Raw genomic sequence first — 17,218 nt, forward strand, 5'->3', positions numbered from 1 at the left:
AGTTCGCAGTAGAGATACCTGGTGGTAAGAAAGGGTTCTCATAAATTAGGAAGGGGTAGGAATTTATATTATTCTTGATCTCCAACGACGACAACAGTTCAGAATTGTAATTGTTACGCTTTGTTAGCCATTAAAATTCAATTTATCATATACTAACCGTGTAAGCTTCAGGATTTACGATAGTAGGTACAATTATACACTACAAAATTTTAAACTGACATAGCCTAGCTGCTAAATTAAAAATTAATATAAAACTGGTTAAACTAATTTGTCAATATACACAGTAAAATAAGAAAAAACTCAGTTTTATCTACCAACTTGTATCAAGTTAATTTAATGATGTATACTTAAAATAACAATAACGCCAACGATCCACACGCAATAGTTAACATAACAAAACCCCATTGCGATATCACTGTATTTTAAAAAATTTAAAATATTGGAATCATCGCCTTAAAACATAAATGAAAAATATTACTAATTGTTATTATGTTCTTACCTTGTACATGCACTGTTGACAGAACTACTCCTTGAATTTCGCTGCGATTAATAACACTCAAAGGGCACAATTCCCCTTAAGTCATCATCACCACTGTCACTATTGTCAACGATAGGTTCCCTGTCTTCGTCACTGCCACTTTCTTCATCCCACTCGTCACTATCGGAGTCCTCGCCGAGTCTCACAACAATCCGTTCTGTCATTTCGTCGATTTGAAGTTCGAGTTCCATATAAGTTTGTTCCACAGATATCGTATGATCACACCTTTTCCTCCAATCTTCTTGAGTGATCGAATCACACGTTTCCTTCATCAATTGTTCCACCGTATTTATATAAAATGTCACATTTTTCTTCGCTACTCTTTTTTTAAGTAGGCTCCAAATTAGTTCAATTGGATTTAAATCTGGATGGTAGGGTGGCAGGCGCAAAATAGTGTGTCCACTTTTAGAAAACATTTAATCAATTTTGTACTTTTTGTATGTGGGCTTGTAGGCTTGTAAAAGATTACACAATTCGGGTTTGAACATAGTGCTTGAGTGAACAATGTTACGCTCGGAAAGCCATTTAATCATTTCGGCCTTTCTGCTTGATTTTTTTGGTGCAGGATCGTCTTGTTTGTTGTGATAAGGGGCGTTATCTATCACAACAACAGAATTATCTTTCAAATTTGGGATTAATTTAGTGTTTACCCATCTTTCATCATTCTCGTAGTTCATGTCATCGTGATAGCCCCCTCACTTCTTCCCTGATTTGAACGTAAGTAGAGCATTGTTAATAAATCCATCTTCCCCGCTTGCGTAACAATTATAAGTCGCTGTCCTTTACTCAGAGGTGTCTTCAGTCCCGAAGTGCTACCATCTGTCCAACCATTGGTTTTGGTGTGTGTTGAGTGAATATATGTTTCATCCATGTACACTATTGACCTTTTTTGATTTCTATACTCGGCTAAACGTTTTAAATACTTAATACGTAATTCACGGATGTCGAAACGTTCGGTTAAAATATTTCTGTTGTTAGTAGCATTGTTCCAGCGGAATCCCAACTTCTTCAATATTTTCGTAAGCGCCCACTTACTTCCCTTAAAATCTATTTTTCCCTTAACACATTTAATAATGATTTCAATGTAGGCCGTTCGCCTTGTTGTTGATGAAAATTATTTATTGTTCTTCGAACTACACCCAAATCAAAATTGTCCAGATCACTTTTAGTATGTTTGCGTTTTCTTACTTTGTTGGGCGTACTAAAAGAATTGACAATTGGACTTATTTTTTTCCTCCTTCAAAATTCGTCTCGTGCTTTCTGAAATTCCAGTTGCCTCTGCGACACGCTGTTGAACTTTCTTCAAATTTATAAGTGTGTTGGTTTCTGCTTCCCGTTTCATAAAATGGTAAACATTTGCAATCACTTCTCTTATTTGGCTATGTATAACCTTTCTTCCTCCAACTTTACTTTTCACATTACGATCCATCACAAACTCTTTACTTAAAACGTAATGAGCACAACGCAATTAATTCACAAATTGTATTACAACTCGTGAATTGGCACAAGCGAATGTTTTTAGTATAGAACGTATAGAAGACTGGTTCACAAGTCTAAATACGGCAACAGACTGAGCCGCTCCACACCCCACCACTTTAGTTCCGTCTTTGCCTACGGCGCATCTCGAAGTCACCGGTCATGCTATACCTTCTCTGCAATAAGTCTGCTAATATTATGTTTGAAGCCTCACTAAGATTAAGTTTGAATTGATTCTCAATGACGCGGTGTATTATGAGGATGAACTCCGGATCAGTTTGTTAAGTTGTTTAATTTTGGACACCATGTATATCATATGTGCTGCACAGTAATATTTACCAATAGACGGTGTGTAGCAAATCTGCTCACAAAACTTGTATGTGTTTTATTTGCCATAAACCGTATTTGCTGCATGCGTATGGCCACTTATGCTTTACTACCTTGTTGAATGGTATGTGGTTAGTGGCAGAAAATATTTGGTTTCTGAATGTTGAATATCCTGTTCCGCCACCAGTCCATCTTTAGTAAGCTGTTTGAAGATTGCTCGCTGAACATCTGTAGCATTTTTTGCCATTAAAACAGGCTTTGTTTACATACTTTGACCGTAAACGGTGAAGTGTGATTGTACTTACAGGGATTGTGTTGGTAAATCTCCAGTAGATTTTTTTGTCAATGATTACCCCACTGATAAAATTGTTATTCAGACAATCTTATACAATGCATTTTTAAAGGCGTACTAGAAGAGTCCATTATAAAGCACTCTCTACTTTCCAGTTGGACAGATACGAACAATGCAGAAGTATTAACAGCATTGTCATTTGGATGGACTTAGCTGCTAAATCAAACGGTAGTTTAGTATGATCCAGAGACCACTATTTTAGGAGAGTTTTTCTTACCGTGGACCTTAAAAAACATTATTAGAAAGAACAGACTTTATTTGACTTTCTGTGAATGTTACATATAATTATGACGATCAGTTATAATTTTCTACCCCTCAAAAGGAGCAATATTAGTGATAAGGAAACAACTCTGTATCTATCTACTACTTGTTATTATATGATGCAAGTAGGTTTAGACTAGGTTATCGTAAATATGTCACTAGTAGTACCAAAGTTAAAGATAATCTTTACAAGTGTTCACGTGATATGAGCTTGAATGCAGGTTCTATCACGATTCATGTTTTTCTTTTTTTTCACCAGATGTGTAGGGTGGCGCCAGTGCCACCGAAGCCAGCACTGATGGCTAGGAGGGTTTCCGATTCATACTTTCCTGAGCTCAGGTTACGTCCTAGATCGTCCAAGTTTTCTAACATCAGATGACTTTTCTGAAAATAGTGGCCTCCGGATAATACCAAAATATCAATCAAACATTTCAGACTATTGGTGCAAATTGAATGTGTACAAATATGATTTTATTGGGAAAAATAAGATATATATGAACATATTCAAAGTTTTGTTGTCCTGTAAAATACATTTTTCAAATAATTATAGCTGCCCTGCTGATGACTTGCTCTTTAAAATAGTTGGTTAGCCTTTGCAATTAACGAACAATTTAACTAATCTTGGACTGTAGGCAAGAATAAAAAGTGTATTTATGGGTCAATAGTTCCTTTCCGAGGATGTCTGTCTTTCACATAGTGTATTCAAAATAATCGTCACCGTTATGGATTTAAGATATAAAATTATGTATTCAAGGAGGTTTCATTCAAGTTATTACAGTTTATGGATGTAAAGATACAACTCAAACAGGTATGACCTCTGGGAAAGTTGTCCTGGAATTGACTGGAAATATATAATTAAGGCCAAGAATTATACACAGATAATTTGTATACTTCTTTAACCTTAGCCAGAACTTTACTAGATAAGAAAACCCATCTGGTGGGAGCACTAAAAAACACAAACACAATCCCACGGCTGTTAGAATATCAACGCTGAGAAAATGAGATCTTAAAATTGTACAAAATTGAATAAAGTGATTGTTCTAAAATAGAAGATATTTATTAGAAGTGTTTTATCAACGCAAAGGAAAAATAAATGCAACGAATTATCAATGCCATACCATAACTAGAAGGTGGAGACAAAACCATCTACAATAGTAGATTATAAATGCAGCCAAGGGTTTAATTAATCTGTATTATCAAACAGCCATGCATAGTTCGCCTGAAGTCAAATGGTATCGAGAAGTTGTCATTAAATATCCGACCAATACAAGCATTGTAAATTCTCATATTATATATTAAACAGTTGAAAACAGAACATGGATGTCACAAAGTTCAAAGAATAAGTAGCACTTGGGGTTGTGAATAAAGCCTTCTTCCAAAATGCTGACGATGACCTAAGGGATTACTCAAAGGACAATCAACGGAAAAGACAAATTATCATCGCAACAACGAAGAGAAGTCATGTGTGTCATACTATGAAAAAACGAGGCAGACATACAGGTACATATGGTCGTGGGCATAATATTAAAAATGCAAAACAAGTTAAAAATGTATACCCTGTAGTGAAATTCCAATGCTTTTTTATGTATTGACTGCTTTCCCCATGAAACAAAGTAAATTTTAGGAAGTAAAAACAAGACTTACATTTTGATTTTCTTTTTACTTTAGAACTGTTAACTTTTTAATTGATCTGCAATTTATCTCTTTATCATTATTTGATATACTGGATTGTTTTATGATAAAAAGGTGTTATACTTTTTCATATCATATGTGTCGAAGATATTTAAAATTTTCATTTAACCATAAAAACAATTTTAATTGATATGTCAAACTTTATATAAAAAGTATTTCAATAAAACAATTTTGCAACTTTAATCTATTGTTTTCATATGTTTTTCTTTAACTATTTATTAGAATAGTATGTATCAATAAGATCACATGGTCTGACCTTTGACAGACTATTTTTCTATTGTTTAATTTGTGCTTATTTATGACAGACAGAGGGCATGCATTTTTTGGAATCCGATTCAACATTTTTGATTTCTTATTTCCACCCATCTTTCCCTAAGCTCTCTTTGACAACCTTTTTGATGTGCCAAATGAAGAGTATGAGATTCCTTTTTTGTTTAACAAATTTTTTATGGTTAGATAAAAATATTAGGTATTGGCCTGTGTGTTTTCTTTACGATAGACTGTTGTCTTAAGAACGTCCACACCTCCTACTAAGCACACATCAAAAAAGGGGAGTTTTGAGTTCCCTACCTACATGGTTAGGTGAACGAAGAGAGAAATGCTGCTTATGTGGGTAAAAAAATGTATGAAGATCATTGTCGTTTATAGGAGAGGTCGACAAAAGTGTCTTTCACGTATTTCAGATCCTCAGTTTGAACTGATTTGAAGCTAGGATTTTTTGCTCAACACTGTCCAAAAAGATATTGGCAAAAATGGGCGATAGAGGAGAACCCATCATCCTCCCCTCGTCTTGACAGTAGGTTTTACCCTCTAGTTAAAAACAGTTATATTGAATGTATACATCGAACAGGTTCATAATTACGTTGATAGGTTTCGTTCTCATTTTTAGTATTAGATCTTCTGGCCGAAATTCAATGATTTTCAATAATTCGGTAACTAATATATTAGTGAACTGACTTTCAACATCCAAGTTAACTAGCCTGTCGATTTTAGTCAGTTTTTTTTTCTTCTCTACGAAGTCTTTGAAATTTTTAATAAAAGAGTCAGTTTTCCTGCAAGTGGTGACGTGTGCCGGTGCTTATTTTCTTTATATTCAAATCCCACCGGTTAGGTCCAGTGAACGTGACCTCTTTCACAGCCTTTGTAAAGTCATAGTCAAAGGCTTCTAAATTATTAAATAAATAACCATTGATTATACACGGATTGGTTTTGTTTTGTGTAGTAAAGTAACGGAGTGTTGGACGTGCTGGTCAATTTTAATTTTTTGAAGTTGTAAGTACAGTAGATATACTTTTTTAACACTCTTTGTAGGTTTATAATTATTAGATATTTATGAAAATTATTATTGAGCCAAAAGTGTAAAACATATTTTATTCTGGCATTTAACCTCACTTTGTAAACAAAAACTATGGGTGTTATTGGCTTACCTAGCCTATCTTTCCTTAAAAAGCAGTTTTACTTTCATCTGAAAACGAATTTTTAGACACTTTCTTACAAAATAAACAACACTTATAATAATAACAGTTTGTTAATATTTTGTACAAAGAATAATTAAACTTCAAGAATTTTAATCAAAGAAGTCATATTTGTGATTGTATAGTATTAGGCTAACTGACTAGCCAACTGCCTGTTTATTCGAGTAGAGTACGATAAGCGGACCCGGTTTTTATATCGATATTGACAAACAATACTACTTAATTATAACTTTCGATATAACTAACAGATACTAATTTTTGAACAATAACTAGTATCACCTAAAATAACCTATTCATATAATAAACATATTTTCTTTTATAGACAATAATAGACAGTCAAAAGCTCATGGAGGACTTTGAAACGAAGTTTAACAAGTGGCATATTAGCTGACATGCTTGCAGATCATCTCTGTGAGTTGAGAAGTAAGTAGTGTTTTTGAAGATGCTTCAACAACTTCTTGAAAACGGTTGGTTATTGCTACACAGAAGAAAACAAATATTTACGCATATTTCTTATTTCCTGTTATAAAGCTTTTTATCTTGTCATCATTTCATTGTTATTTATGAGTTTTTCTTATTTCCAGTTCTAATCGTTTGTTTGATCATTAGAGCTCATTTATTATTTGATTATTACTATTTGCATTATATTAGTTATTTTAATTTAAAATATGATTGTGATTATGACTATGAATATGTTGATATGATTTATTAAACGTGTAATTGATAAATGAATATTAAGTATCAATGATTTTACCAAGGGATATACATACCGGGTCCGCTTATCGTACTCTGCCCAATACGATTCTATCAATCATATCAACATATCTATACAGTAGTCATAATACCAATCGTATTTGGAACTGAAATTGTTAACACTCGAACTAACTGGTGGTGTCTGCTCCTGTACTGACACCCTTGTTTAAGCCGTTTGTAAGAATTACATTAAATTGTTATATACCTCTCAAAATTCTTCAAATATACAGCTTGTTATATAACATGGTTTTCAGAATATTCCAAATAATAATAATAAATTATATTCATTAATATTTTCTTATTTAAAAAAAGATTTCTGTGTTTGAATGCACTTGATATGAATAATATAAAATATTTTATTAATTTTCACTATCTTATCATATTTGCAAGAAAGATTTATAAAAATTCCAAAATGCACAAAAGAAGCACAGTATTATCCTTACCTGAAATTTATATTGTTTTAGTGGCTTTACTTTAAAAAATTGTTTAATTTTAACAATTTTTCAAACTTTAGCCCAAAATCCACTAATAATGTATTTTCAGCCATTTGTACAATGGCTTTACAACACTGAAAATTCAACCTATATATGGCTTGTTATATATAATTGTTTCCAGAATATTCCAAATAATAACAAATTATCTTTGACATTAACATTTTATTACTTTCAAATAAATGTTAGTATTCAAACAGCCAATATAATTTTTTGTATTCAAAGACTTCTTGATACCATTTTTTTTAAATATTTTAGAACTTTGCACTATCTTATATATGTGTGAAAGGTTTATATAAATTCCAAACCATACAAAAGAAACACAATTTTATACTTACTTAAAATATATATATAGCACTTTTACTTAAAAATGTTTACTTTTTTAACAAGTATTGAACTTTAGTGCAAAATCGATTAACATTGTATTATTAGCATTTTTGTACAATTGCTTTACAACACTGAAATTTAACATATATATATACAGGGTGTTCTGAAAAAAGGTGCCCATAAGTCAGGGCGTGATTCCTCACATCAAAATAAGAAAAAAAAGGTCTAATTTAACATAGGTCCGAAAATGCTTAGTTACCAAGTTATACAGGGTGAAAGATTTTGTCTGAATTTCAGTTCCCCTGCTGCAACGAAGTCCTACGGGTATTTGTTGGCTGTTAATTAAGATGTACAATTTAGCGTACTTTATGTAAAATGAAACTGAAAAATTGAATAAAACCGTTTCCAGACCTGTAGCTACAGTAATTTTTAAGATATGTGACGAAATAGGTACGCGAAACTTGGTCCCGAAAAAAACCAGTTACATTTAGGTTTGAAGCAGATTTTACTATGTTAAATGTACAATAAACACAAAATATTTTTTCACGGTAGGCCTACTTGTAGAAAATTTAATTTCGAAGAGAAAGATGTAAAATAAGTCTATAATGACAAACGCAAACTTTAAAAAATAATCCTTAATTACATACAAAACGCATGAAAAATAGACAAAATCTGTTAAGCTCTCTTACAAATGTAATATTGAAATTAAAACAGCTGTTTTTATTAAAATAATTTGATTTGAGAAACAAAATAATTTCTATTTAAAAACATATGTTTATAACAATGTAACATTGTTTATAATAATTTAAATAAACATTACAAGCAGCTATTTTTCCATTGCTCATTAAGTGCGTGTGTTGATCTGTACTTTAATACAAGTTAGTGCGAGTGCCGTTGAAGTTAATTTTTGATAGCTAATAATATCTTATTCATCATGGCAGGTAATATGAATATTATGTACACTAATGGTGAAATGGCAGACATGCATTTAATGTACGGTCTTGCACATTGCAACAGTCGTCAGGCTAGACGACTCTATCAGGAACATTTTCCTCATAGACAGTTACCGACTCATAAAAGGTTTTCTTCCATTCATAGAAGGCTAAGCGAGACGGGAACCTTTAAAATCTGGAAAAGTTGGTAGATCAGGACGGCCACTTACAACGTGTACAGCTGAATTGGAGTGAGGGCGTGTTGGACAAAATAGAGAATCATCCTGGAAGAAGTACTAGAGAACTAGCCTTGGATTTCGGTGTTAGTAATTCAATTGTCTGGAAGATTTTACACGAGCAGCAGTTGCATTCTTATCACTATCAAAGGGTCCAAGCTCTTTTGCCTCGAGATTACTTTCCTCGTGTTCAGCTATGCCAATGGCTTATTTCCAAAGGTGCAGAAATCCACACATTTTTTAAATTACATTATCTTTACTGATGAAGCAAAATTTTCAAGAATGGCTATTCTTAACACCCACAATACTCACATGTGGGCAATTGAAAATCCACGTGCTATTTCAGAGAACCGTCACCAATATCAGTTTTCTATAAACGTATGCGCTGCTATTCTGGGTGATAAAAATTTTTATTAGTTTTTTTTACCTGATACGCTCAATGGTGAAAATTATTTACATTTCTTGACGACTAAATCTGAATGAGTTACTCGAAGATGTGCCACTATACACACGCAACAACATGTGGTTCATGCAGGATGGAGCTCCAGCTCATTACACATTACAAGTAAGAGAAATTTTTTTAAAATGAAGCATATCCAAACAGATGGATTGGTCGAGGAGCCCCAGTAGCATGGCCTGCAAGGTCACCTGACCTCAATCCTCTAGACTTTTTCTTATGGGGACATTTAAAGACGCTTGTCTACGACTCGCCTGTGGATACCATAGAAGAGGATAAGGATTGTTAACGGGATTCAAAGGATACGTGAGACACCTGGGATCTTCGAAAGAGTTCGGCAGTCTATGAGAAGACGGCTGGATGCTTGTATTTTGAATGAGGGGAAACATTTTGAACATCTTACTGTGACGTGGTTAGTTTTTTAGGACAAGTGTAACTTTTTTGTTGAATGATAATTCAGATAACTTTTTTATGTATGATAATGTATGATTGTTAAAAATATTTACTTGATAAAAAAATAATAGCAACTCATTAATTTGTTTTAATAAAACAGCTGTTTTAATTTCAATATTACATTTGTAGAGAGCAAATATCACTTTGATAGTGATAAGAATGCAACTGCTGCTCGTGTAAAAATCTTCCAGACAATTGAATTACTAACACCGAAAATCCAAGGCTAGTTCTCTAGTTACTTCTTCCAGGATGATTCTCTATTTTGTCCAACACGCCCTCCTCCAATTCAGCTGTACAACGTTGTACGTGGCCGTCCTGATCTACCAACTTTTCCAGATTTAAAGGTTCCCGTCTCGCTTAGCCTTCTATGAATGGAAGAAAACATTTTATGAGTCGGTAACTGTCTATGAGGAAAATGTTCCTGATAGAGTCGTCTAGCCTGACGACTGTTGCAATGTGCAAGACCGTACATTAAATGCATGTCTGCCATTTCACCATTAGTGTACATAATATTCATATTACCTGCCATGATGAATAAGATATTATTAGCTATCAAAAATTAACTTCAACGGCACTCGCACTAACTTGTATTAAAAGTACAGATCAACACACGCACTTTAATGAGCAATGGAAAAATAGCTGCTTGTAATGTTTATTTAAATTATTATAAACAATGTTACATTGTTAAAACATATGTTTTAAATAGAAATTATTTTGTTTCTCAAATCAAATATTTTAATAAAAACAGCTGTTTTAATTTCAATATTACATTTGTAGAGAGCTTAACAGATTTTGTCTATTTTTCATGCGTTTTGTATGTAATTAAGGATTATTTTTTAAAGTTTGCGTTTGTCTATTATAGACTTATTTTACATCTTTCTCTTCGAAATTAAATTTTCTACAAGTACCGTGAAAAAATATTTTGTGTTTATTGTACATTTAACATAGTAAATCTGCTTTCAAACCTAAAAGTAAATTTGTTTTTCGGGACCAAGTTTCACGTATTTCGTCACATATCTTAAAAATTACTGTAGCTACAGGTCTGGAAACGGTTTTATTCAATTTTTCAGTTTCATTTTACATAAAAGTACGCTAAATTGTACATCTTAATTAACAGCCAACAAATACCCGTAGGGCTTCGTTGCAGCAGGGGAACTGAAATTCAGACGAAATCTTTCACCCTGTATAACTTGGTAACCAAGCATTTTCGGACCTATGTTAATTAGACCTTTATTTTTCTTATTTTGATGTGAGGAATCACGTCCTGCCTTATGGGCACCTTTTTTCAGAACACCCTGTATATATATATAAAAAAAATATGTGTGTGTGTGTGTGTGTGTGTGTGTGTGCGTGTGAGTATTTCCAAAATGTCTGCTTACTGCCATATATACGTACACAAGCGGCCTAACTGCTGTACATACAGCAGTTACCAGTTAGAGAGTTAATATAGTAAATATTGTGACAATCTCATAAGTAATAAAGGAACTACAATTAGAACCGGAAAAAGGAAAAACTCATAAATAATAACTTTAAACTTCATTTCACGGTCCTCCACTAGCTTTTGATTGTGTTATTGTTTATAAAAGACACTACGTTAATTATATGACAAATTTTGTAAAGTTGATAAAATTTATTGTTCAAAAATCAGTATCGATTCATTATATCAATAGTTGGTTAAGTAATATCGTTTGTCAATATCGATATAAAAAACCAGGTCCGCTTATTGTACTCTACCCGTTTATTCGAATAGTGCTCAAAGTAGTCACTAGGTTAATTTGACTAGTCATAGTTGAACCACTAGTTTTTAATAATATGAGTCACTTTGCATTTTCAATGTTCTGTAGCGTTATGGTAGAGCTTATACTTGTAACATTTACGGCTAATAAATTTAGTTGACCTACAACTATTTTCATTCAGTATAAATTTAGTCGTTACGTTTTCTACCTAACATAGATTATAACCCTTTGGTAGCTATTTAGTGTAGCAACGTTAGCTATAACAATCTGAAATGACTTTTATAATTTCTTAAAATAGTATGTTTTCATATCCAGAAAGAATTTTTAGGTGATCGCAATCCATAATTGCACAATAACTGATAATATTTTTAACTTTTATGTTAGACACTTTAGGTTATATCGAAAAGTCCAACAATCTAGTTGACTAGGGATTTCTGAGTGGGGGGGGAGGTTTAACTAGCTAAGGAGAGTTAGAAAAGAGGTGGAGGGGATAATCAGCATCAACATAGGCCAATAAAGTATAAGAAATTTTAGAGGTTCGAGCATTTTTCCAACAATTTCTACCTCTATGTTGACGTTTATTCCTCTGTCCTTTCCTCTGCTCATCCTGTTTCTGAACATTTTTGCAACATTTTCTACCAATGCTCATCTCGTTATTGATGTTATTTTTAGCTATTTCTGAATGATGTTTTAAATTGTTTATTAATATATACAGAAGGTCTCAAAACAAAGAAAAATCAGAGGTACATAGGCCTTTTAAAAAAAAAGTCTATAACAGATCTAAAACCGTTACACATAACTAATGTAATTTGTTAGATGACCTTCAATTAGGTACCATCCTAAGGGGTGTTTTTCTTTTTTTGCCAGAAGTGCAAAAGCCTGCATTGATAGTCAAGGGAATTTCTGATCGGTACTTTTCTGACCACAAATCACATTGGACAATCTATTTATTTTATTTAATAGGGAAAAGTTTAGTCTTGCAATAACAAATGAAAGAATACATCAAATTTTATTAAATACATTTACTTTTTAATTTATTTCAATTAAAAAAATTGAATATTTATTTTCCACAGGTTGAAGTAAAATGGGTGACAGGTACAACATTCACAGTCAGCTAGAACATCTGCAGTCCAAGTACATTGGCACAGGACATGCAGACACAAACAAATTTGAGTGGATGGTGAACCAGCATCGTGACTCTTTCTCTTCTTACATGGGACATTTTGATATGCTAAATTATTTTGCCATAAATGAAAATGAAGCAAAAGCGAGGGTAAGGTTCAACTTGATGGAGAAAATGCTTCAGCCTTGCGGCCCACCACCAGAGAAACCTGAAGACTAAAGAATCTAGCAAATCTTTCTTATATGATAAGTTTGAATATACAATTTTAGTTAAGTAATTAAGTTAAGTAAATTTTATGTTCAGTATAGAAAACCATAAGTTTTTCTGTAATTTTGTTTTACATAGTGTTTAATTCACATAATTAATAATCAGGTGAAGAATTGTTGTAAATAATGTAAATATTCACATTAAATTACTTTCTCATAAATGTGTTTTTTTGGTTTTATTTAAATTATTTATGTAGATTTTAAACTTACTCTCACGATCAACAGAAAATCACGAAGGTTTCAAAAGTTTACCCCAAGGCTAAGGGGAATCATACATAAAATAAAAGGTCTAATGCTATTCCGAACTTGGAATCAACATCAAGGTAGGTAAGGGATGCCATGGGGGGAGCTTGGTGTATAAAGATGTGTGGTGTGTGTGTGTTCGAGGCGCTCCCCAATCAGATGAGAAATAAGGGAGTTCTCTCAGGAATAAATGTTGAAATTTAGACAGCAACAGTGAGGGTGTTAAAAATTTGGAAAATCTTTTAGTTGATTTTGGTTATTTCAGTGTATTGTATATACTCTACATGTATTTATTAATAAATTAAGCTCTTTCCTTATCAAATTATAAATTTTCCAAAATACCTTGGAGACATTACATAAAATTATTTAAACTAAAGATCAAAATAAAGCTTTTCAACTGTGTGATAACAGCCATTTTCATTTGCTGTCTCTAAAATTTTCACTAGAAGCAGTTGTAATTTTCTGCTTTAAAACAGGTTTGGTGGATAAAGTCGCCTAAAGATATGTGTTTTGTTAAAACCTTATCTACATGTCCATCCCAGTTTAAAGTTTGATCAACTGTGAGACCAAGAAAGCACTTGCTTTTCTTCTCAATCACATGTGATCCGGACATAATGATGGATTTTAAATTTTTTGATATGGTTGGTTCTAAAATCCGATATGCCCAAGCATAAGTATTCAGTATACATTAATATCATCTTCAACATGACAATGCAATCGATATTGGGTTGACTAAATTTATTTAAATGTTATAGTCACAATCCTTCAAGGTACTCTTCCTGAAGACAGAAAAAGAACAACAAAATTTAATCAATTCACGAGGAATTGTAGACATTTGGGCCATTTTATAATCAGGTCCAATGGAAAATGGTTGATAATAAGGATTTTATTAAGTATCTAAAATATGACTGAAGGTATTGGAATATTTTTTTATTTGGAAAAACACGAGTTAATTTTTTCCACCATGTATAAAATTTTATGGAAAAATATTAATTTGATATATTTTGGAATTTAAAATATGTTACTCCCTCTAAGAGTACATCTTAAATTTGGTGTTTTAAAATGTTATAAAACATATTTATATAGAATCTGTGTTGATTTTTAAAGAGACACCACACAACTTAGGATTTTTAGTCTGCTTCCTGCCATGTGCTCGCGAATATAAGTTTCAAATAACTAAATGATTCAAAACATCATTAGATGTTAAAATTACAATGGCCCATTCCGAAAATCATTAGATGTGGAAATTTCAATGGATTGAATGACTTCAGCACTTGATAACAAGGGCTCATTGTACGACTTGGGCTATATGCTTTAAAATTGTGCATTCTTTTTTGATATAGTAAAATTATTGTTTTCTTTGATAACAAAAGAATTATAAAAAACCTACCCTAATTGGAATTGGTATCAAGTTAGAATAAATAGTGTAACCGTCTAGTTAATAAATTATCTATCTATTAATGTAAAGGCAGGAAAAATAGAAAAATTCTCTTAGAAATTTATCAGTCAACGAGCGTATGCATTTGACACCGAATTTAGAATCATCTTATAACTAAGCTCAAAGTAAAACAAGTTAAATATAAGGAAAAACGTTATTACGGGATGTGTCCAAAAGATACATTCAGACTAACAATTGACTAAGTGTTTTATATTAATGTAATTAATTTCTTAAAGAATAACTTTATTATCAAATGTCATTTAGTAAAATTATTATTATATACAATATGATTTCCTCGAGTCATAAATCATTTCAAAAAGTGTCACTTCCTGAAGTTAGTTGATTGTATTAGCTGTGTAACGGTTTAAAAACACATATACTGCAAAATGTTAAAATTTTTATCTTCAACCATTTTAATTTGAACTTGGTTACACAACTGCTTAAATCATCTACTTTAAATGTCTTTAATTCATGTAAAGTGATAGAAAAATGTGTTTTACTAGATTACTCCCTACTGAAAGAGAATAATAATTAGCATTAGTGAATATTTTTACAATGGTTGAATAGGTAACCATGATGGCAATGAGAAAATCATAGAATATACAAATTTGTAAACAGACTGAGCGTATTTATATGATATTTTAATTTGTGATATTTGGTTAATTTGTTAGTAAGGCTTTCGTTACATTCCATCGGATCCTTTGATACTCCATTGTAGTCTGTAAGTCTATAGACTTGGTGTTAGCGAAGTCAATCAGTTGAGGGACTACAAAATGTCATTTCTGTATGTCTGTCTACCTGTCCGCACTATATCTCGAAAACGACCTGACATATAAACTTTAAACCCTCATAATGTTTGAACCCTCATTTTTTATAGACAACTCTGAGTTCGATGATGGTCCATTTCACTCTCTAAGGGATTTGACTGAAAGTTAGCAAATATTTGTATATTGGTCTTATGGTCATTTGCTGACTTTAAATTTTGCAATAAACTTCATTTCTATGTAGACAAGAACGATAATGAATATAATTTGACTGAGCATCATTGAAGCCTATCACTGACACAATTTCTCTTTTGCCTAGTGAGGGGATGGAAATTTATTTTCCGCATTATTGTCTGTCTATCTGTAAGGCATATCAATAATGAGATGAGCTATAAACTTGAAATTTTGACTGCAACCTCAGCTAAGTGTATTTTGCAACACATAGCGAGGCATACTCTTACCTTGCTTGTATATACACAAGATACAGTTTGATGATGGTTTCAGTATTTGGTTCTCAAAATAAAAAAAAAAACTAATGTTATCCAAACAATGCAACTTGGATAAAATAGATATTATGAGTGTTGTATGAACTGAAATTAATAATTTAACTTAAGCTTTGCACAAAATGCCTATAATTTTGTCAAATTATCTCATCTTACTCAACTTGAAAAATGGGTAATAAAATGTGTCTTATACGGTATTTAATAAAAAATGTTGTCCCTGTCTCCTAGCATACACTATCATGTCAATAGAATCCAACACAGGACTCAGTTCAGTAGCTATATCGATATTATCCTTCTTAAAAGTATGTGCAGATGTTACAAACCCACATATAAACCTTTAAAAAAAATTAGGACAGTTTTTACCTGTTGCCCCCCATAAAAATGACACGTAATAACTATATCTGTTAAATTCCACGCATTTTAATTTTCAGCTTTTTATAACATTTTGTTCAGTGAAGACAAAAACAAATGTGGCAACTCAAATATGATGGTTGTTTTGTAATTACCACTTCTTCAAGTATCCACGAGGAACCTTTAAACAAAATAATTAAAACGGATGAAAAATAATAAATTGATATGAAATTTATCACCAAGATCAGACTTCCCAGCTTATTTGATCTCCAAACGTCATGTCTGGTCGTTTACAATTTTTGTAATAATTTACAGTAATAAAAATTGTTATCCTGTCTATTGAAATAGTTAAAACTAAAAGGCAAATTCCTATCTTCTACTTTTATAACGTATATTTAAAACTGGGACCTTCTGTGCTGTGCTATAATTTATTTGGATTTGATCCTTACTAAAAAAATAACACCCTACAGGTATGACAAACCTACTTTACGGGTACGATCTAAATCTGACTTAAAATTATATATGGTTTAGGAATAAATATTCCTGCTGGTTTAATCTAAAAAGTTAATTTCTCTGAGAGAGGACCTATTTCGAAACATCAAAGTAAATATGCTTTTTTAGTTTAAATGGTTAATTCACGCAACATTGATGGTACAATGTCTATAAAGGTTGGCATGATACAACACTTTCGATTATTTAAAAACTCTATTGTCTTGAAACCTTAAAAACAAAAATCTTAAGCATATAAATTTGTTTTTAAAATTTAGTTACAATTAACCAGAAATTATGTTTGTTAACATATTTACTTGTAACAATAAAATATATACATGTGTACTTCAAAAGGAATGGTTATGTCAGTTTTTACTCGTTGTAAGAAAAAATAAACAAGTGTTTTAGAATTGTAAGGTCATTCACAACGCTTCTGTTACATGTTCTATTCTGTTGTAAAGTTTTTCAGATAATGGCGGGACAAACCTTTAAAAAATAAATATACTGTATCATTGTGAGAATAGTGGTCAACACA

At 32.0% G+C, this 17,218-nt stretch overlaps 1 protein-coding gene across 1 annotated transcript; it reads left to right on the forward strand.

Moving 5' to 3' along the window:
* The first annotated feature begins 5,794 nt into the window (after window positions 1-5,794).
* Window positions 5,795-13,056, forward strand: LOC124364616 (splicing factor 3B subunit 5). Its single transcript, XM_046820232.1, has 2 exons — window positions 5,795-5,918; window positions 12,580-13,056. Exon 2 carries the CDS (start codon window positions 12,591-12,593, stop codon window positions 12,846-12,848), a length of 258 nt encoding a protein of 85 aa, XP_046676188.1. The 5' UTR covers window positions 5,795-5,918; window positions 12,580-12,590; the 3' UTR covers window positions 12,849-13,056.
* The last annotated feature ends 4,162 nt before the right edge of the window (window positions 13,057-17,218 follow it).

The sequence above is a fragment of the Homalodisca vitripennis genome, chromosome 1 (genome assembly GCF_021130785.1).
Source record: "Homalodisca vitripennis isolate AUS2020 chromosome 1, UT_GWSS_2.1, whole genome shotgun sequence".
Taxonomy (NCBI): domain Eukaryota; kingdom Metazoa; phylum Arthropoda; class Insecta; order Hemiptera; family Cicadellidae; genus Homalodisca; species Homalodisca vitripennis.

Bases quoted from the DNA above. Each gene is read 5' to 3' on its own strand.
- LOC124364616 (XM_046820232.1), top strand. From the start codon at position 12,591: ATGGGTGACAGGTACAACATTCACAGTCAGCTAGAACATCTGCAGTCC.